Consider the following 5,531-nt stretch of genomic DNA (forward strand, 5'->3'; position numbering starts at 1 on the left):
ATTTTACAGTTAAAATAAATGTTTATTAAATAAAGTCTAATGTTACAACTAATCATGGATCCCTTTAAAAAGTCTGTTTCCTTATTTCCTAAGAAATATCTAGAAAAAAAGTCAATCTACTTTAATAACAAGATTACAAAACAAATTCACTTCAGATAAACAAAACACCAAACTTTAACTGCACGTTTAAGTATTCTGAGTTGGACCGGTCGGTACCTTCTCGTTCATCTTCTGGCTGACGCTCAGCAGCATCAACATGTTGTCGCACTCCGTGATGCCCATGGCGTACAGATCGCTGAGGACGTTGCAACACGCTATCCTCCCCTGAGGAACAGGAAGCACAAAAACAGAACAATTCAAACCATTTCGACTGATTCTCCACCCAGACCACGGTTAATCCTCTGTAATTAGGATTTATCGTAATAAAAGGAGCGTACAGGTCCGGTTTTCTCCATCAGTTATTTGTTTACCCATCTGAAACCAGTCCAGGTTCGAGCTGCATCGTGTATCGTTGGAGCATCGTCATCGTAATGTTTGTGAGTGAAACAGATGTAGGAGGCAAATTAAATCAAAGTGTCATCTAAGGTCTAAATCAAAAGCTTTGCACCAAACGACTGCATCTTAAGGCTTTTATTTTGATGGGTTGCTTTGTGTCAAAATAGCTAAAACTTTCATTTTGTTGTGAACCTTGAAAATTCCTGTTTTTTATATTGAAATTTATACCAAAGRGTTAGAAAAATCCAATATTGTCCAATCTTTTTTTTTTCTTCAAAAAATTAAACAAATGGACGATTATTACATGATAATTATGTAATTTATTAATAACATACTACAATTGGATGCACTTCGTTACGTTAGAAGCTGAGGTATTTTTCTGTTACAACAACTGGACCGGGTCAGACTAAGAAACACGACCGCAAACATGTGACTTGGGTCTAAGCTCCTGCAGTCACATGACTGAACAGAAACATGCATGAGCTCATCTGATGCCGCATTTTCATGTAAAATGTCGTTTTCTCCGTTACTCCTCAAGATCTTTGCTAAACAAGACAAGAACCTGCTTGTTTTTATGATTATTGCTTCCTCGATTGCAACGCCAAACACACAGCAAACATCACAGCGACACAAGTATGTAGGACTAAATAATACTGTGCAAAAGTTTTGAGGCAGTCCTCTTTAAATTCTTCGAGGAGTCCTTTAACTCTAACCTATGAATCCTAAATGCAAAAAATAAAATATTGTACCTTTTTAGAAATGCAACTTGTCACAATTTACACTTGTTTCTATTTAGTTCAATCTCTAAAAATCTGCACAAAAATAACAGTTTAATAAACATAAAACAGTATTTCTGCATGAAAAAAGGTGACTCCAAACGAGTGTTGCTCAACCTCTGGCTAAAATAAACAAAAATAAACCAGCTGATTATCAATTTAAGAGTTTTACTAATTTCAGTCTTCTCATGTGAACTGCTCCTCTTGAACTTGGGTCAGCAGTTGGACTTTAACATTGCAGTGGAGTGTGGTTTAATGAGGACAACATGTGTGCTGGTTCATCAAAACCTTCTGGACCCCAGAGGGGACACAGATTGTTTTTATGTCCATGTGACGCAACACAAACAGACTTAATGCTTGCTTAAAAAAAAAAATAAACACTGACCATGTGAACGCTTCATGGAGGGGGATGCAGACTCACCATCATGTACGGATCTTCAACCAGAGGGTAAAAGAAATCAGTGGTTTGAACCAGAGACAGCCCTCCATGTCTTAAGGGGATYACACAGCTGTCCAAACCGATACCTAAAATAAAAAAATGTTTTCTGCTTTTATAAGTGAAATTAATGCAGGACATGTTAGATTACTTTAATGCAAGCATTTTGTGTAAATAATAAAGTAAATATAAAATACAGCAGGTGATAGTACTCACATAAAATAAGAAATATTCTGCTGAATCATTATATTATTGTGTAATTTAACAGCTAAAAATTTCTCTTTTGTTTTATTGTTTGTATTATCATACATTTATGATGTCTCAAACTGATAACTTGGGTCATCAGCGAGCTAAAGCTGTTTTACCTGTTTTTTAACTGTCATTCTGCCAAATGAGCAACAAGCTAACAGGTTAGCAACAGTAAAGCTAACTGGGTTAGCTTGGAGAGCAAAGGTTCGAGATAAAAAAAATAAATCATTAACTTTGTTCCTCACCGAGCCGCGGGCCGGACAACTGTTCAACGAACTCCGAAGCTTGGTCCTCGGCTTTCCCCGTCCCGTCGGTGGCTCGGTCCGGCTCCAGTCCCGACAGGAGTTTGAGCAGAGCCTCCTGCGGGACCTTGCATCCTCATCCCTTCATGTCCGAGAAGGATGTGAGACGGAACCCGCGATCCAGGCCGTGCTCCACGGGGTCGAACGGCTTGTATCCCGGGGGGAAACACCCGGCGGGTCCCACGACCTCCTCGGAGGGAGGTGTGGGGCTGGAGCTTGACATGCTTACACCCCCTCGAGCACCGGTTCTGAAACAAAACGCTGCTGGAGGAGGACACGCACAGGTCTGAGCGCGGTTAGTGAAGAGGCGCTGAGCGGTGTTCGTGCGAGGAGCGCTGCGTGATTAGAAGAAAACCTTTACCAAAATAAAACAAAATCAACGTCCAAAAAAAAGTTTATACGTCCGCACGTAAAACTGTCAAACATTACAGTTTATTTTTTACACTAATCTTTGTATAGAAAGTTAAATTAACAAAATACAGGATGTTAAAATTCTAAAATAATGGGAGATGTGTATTATTTTGAAATTTCTGCCAAGCTTCCGGATGTAGTTTGAAATGGAAATTGACGAAGCGCGAGCTCCTCTGGACAATTGGACTGTACCATTTTCTCATGTTGTCATTAACCCTTCATATGTTTTTTCTTTTGTTCCCTAAACTATTTAGCTTCATATAATGACTTTTTATAAAAACATATTTAAATTTAATTGATAATTCTTCCACAAAAAATAATACAAATGAACAAACAAAACGAATCCTCCCTGTCGCTCTAATTGGTTTGTTCTTAGGAACGGAGATACGTCACCACCGCAGGTGCTGCTACCTGCTGCTTTTTTATTGCAGCAAAGCAGAAACTGAAATAAAAGGTTGTTGCTTTGCTGATTTTATTAACTTTGTATTTGAAGTGGCAGCCCATTTCGTATACAGCCTAGCGAAGTAGCATTTTTACAAAAATACAAAATAAATGCTGCGTAAGTAAGCGCTGAAAAACTGGTGAAGAAGCTGAAACTGTTGGTAAAGCTAAAAGAGAAAAACATTAAAAGATAAAAGTTGGTAAAAGAAATAAAGAATCAAGAGTTGTGTTAAAAGACAAATACAGCAAAAGGTTAGGTTAAGTTAAATTTAGCAAAAAGGGCCAAAACACTTGCTAAATCATTAGCTAAAAGTAACAAAAAGCTAAATGATAGATACAAAAGGTTAGCTGTACATTAAATGTAGCAGTAAACTGGATAAAAAGCTAAATGTAGTAAAAGACAAACTAAAAAACTAGATTTAAAAATAGGTAAAAGCCAAATGTAGCAAAAGATAAGGCAGCAGCTAAAGCAAGCAACTAGCTGAAAGAAGCAAAAGGCTGGCTAAAATACCAAAATTGTTGCTAAAAGTAGCAATAKACTAAAAGGCATGTAACAAAAGTTTAGGTAAAAGTTAAATATAGTAAAGTCTAGCTGAAATCTAAGAAAACTTGCTTAAGGATGGATAAAATTAGCATAACTAACAAATTCTTATTTTGATCTCTTCTAACACTTTGGTAAAGTTTCAGTTGTATTTTCCTTGATGACATAACTTAATAAAAAACAGCGTCTATTTCCTCTGCAGCATGCTGACACATCAGTTTTATTTTCATTAAGTTAGCCTTAGGTAAGACAAGTACAATTTAATAACTAATTTATTTTTGCAAATCTCCAACAGTTTGACCATTTGCAACAAAATGATTTTAATTACAAACAATATTATCACAATTGGTGAAGGAACCTCAATGTGTTTACATTCATATAGATAAATAGCAGGCGTTACGGGTAAAGATTAGACAGAATAAAGAGCACAACAAGCTCCGTGCTGGGGTTAAGCGTCAGAGTTCAAGCAGCAGCACATTTAAAAACACAGGCACAGAAAACAGAGAGTGGCTACTTTTTTTTCAACAAGAGTAACTCCGTCTCTAACACATAATACATGTTTTGAGGTAATGCAAAATGCTACGTTTGCAACCAAAACATATTTAAATGTTCTTTATTTAAAGCTCACTAAATAATTCTTATGCATTTTAAAAAAATCCTCTGATTTATCACATTATTTAATAGGTCCAATAAATACTGATATGTTGGAGGAAAGACGCATGTGGTTTGCACTAAAAAAAAAAGGTGGAATCATGTTCAAAAAGTGAGTTTTCAGAAGCGATGCACAGTGGGTGGGGTTAGGAAATAAGAGGCCAGGTGTTTTGGATGAAAATTAAGATGAATTCAAAAAGGATGAGCGACGAATTTATGAAGCAGCGTAGGGAAAAATGTGACGTTATCTTCTCTTTCACTTTATGATCCGATTGCCTCGACATGCCGTTTGATTTTAATGTGTTTATTTTTACCTTTAAGATCCACGTTGGGGTTGTGTATTTGCACGGCAGAGTGTGAGTAAGGTGCAACAACAAAACTTTTTTTTTTGTTTTGTTTTCCAAATGCAAATACACTGAATGCAAATATCTACTACAAATTTGTGTTTCCATGCGCCCCCTGCTGGTGTTACTGTATACAGTCCATGACATGTATCTGCAGCGTGTCCATGTCTGGAGCCAGGTAGTGACACTTCGGGCAACATAAATCGGGAAGCTCTTCGGCTCCTGGTGCTCCTCGATCGTTGACTGGTACCTGGTTCCGGAAAGACTGGGCTGGGGGGACTGTGTTGAAGGCTCCTGCAGGAAACATTCCTATTGCAAAACAAAAAGACAACTTATTACCAAATAAAACATTCAAACAATCATTTCATGACAGTTACGTGTGTTGGTGTCCGGTACCTTGCGGAGGGGGAATGAGGACGGGTCGCTGGGGGAAGTCTTTCACGTGTCTCTTCTTCATCTGCTCCATACGTTCACTGAAACAGACCAGAAYGTTTGACGTTAATCCAGTAACACAAACTACTAACTGTGGACTTCCTTATAGCAGGGGCTTCAAAGGCTTCAGGAGTAGGAGGCTGGTTAGAAAAACAAGGGGGCTGAACATTTATGGCAGTGGTTCTCAACCGCTTTTGGGTCAGCACCCCGCCATCCAGATCTAAGTCTCTTAATGCCCCCCATCAAATAAAATGCAAGCCACTTGCACAGAAAATAGTTTTATTATTATTATGAATATTATTGTTTAAGTTATAATTTTTTATTGTCGTTACTGTATTTAAACTTCAAAGAGTGCTTGAAGTAAAGATGAAACCCAGTTAAAAAGTAAACGCCCCCCAAAAGAATCACGACGCCCCCCTTGTTACTTCCAGTGCTCCCTGCAATACTATAACC

General features: G+C 37.9%; 2 protein-coding genes across 4 annotated transcripts in view; both read right to left on the minus strand.

Annotated features, from left to right (window-relative positions):
- sephs3 (selenophosphate synthetase 3) overlaps window positions 1-2,656 on the minus strand; it is a 6,932-nt gene extending 4,276 nt beyond the window's left edge. Inside the window, exons 1-3 of the mRNA XM_014016305.1 lie at window positions 2,202-2,656; window positions 1,693-1,796; window positions 217-324 (exon numbers count right to left, since the gene is read on the minus strand). Of these exons, the coding sequence (XP_013871759.1) occupies window positions 217-324; window positions 1,693-1,796; window positions 2,202-2,481 (492 nt within the window). The 5' untranslated portion in view covers window positions 2,482-2,656. The remainder of the gene's footprint in view (window positions 1-216; window positions 325-1,692; window positions 1,797-2,201) is intronic.
- Window positions 2,657-3,848: 1,192 nt separating this feature from the next.
- ikbkg (inhibitor of nuclear factor kappa B kinase regulatory subunit gamma) overlaps window positions 3,849-5,531 on the minus strand; it is a 19,420-nt gene continuing 17,737 nt past the window's right edge. For all 3 annotated transcript variants that reach the window (XM_014016303.1, XM_014016302.1, XM_014016304.1), the window contains 2 exons: window positions 5,043-5,119; window positions 3,849-4,955 (listed from right to left, as the gene is read on the minus strand). In XM_014016303.1, coding sequence (XP_013871757.1) covers window positions 4,771-4,955; window positions 5,043-5,119 — 262 coding nt within the window. In that variant the 3' untranslated portion in view covers window positions 3,849-4,770. The remainder of the gene's footprint in view (window positions 4,956-5,042; window positions 5,120-5,531) is intronic.

This window comes from Austrofundulus limnaeus, unplaced genomic scaffold (assembly GCF_001266775.1).
Source record: "Austrofundulus limnaeus strain Quisiro unplaced genomic scaffold, Austrofundulus_limnaeus-1.0 Scaffold142, whole genome shotgun sequence".
Taxonomy (NCBI): Eukaryota; Metazoa; Chordata; class Actinopteri; order Cyprinodontiformes; family Rivulidae; genus Austrofundulus; species Austrofundulus limnaeus.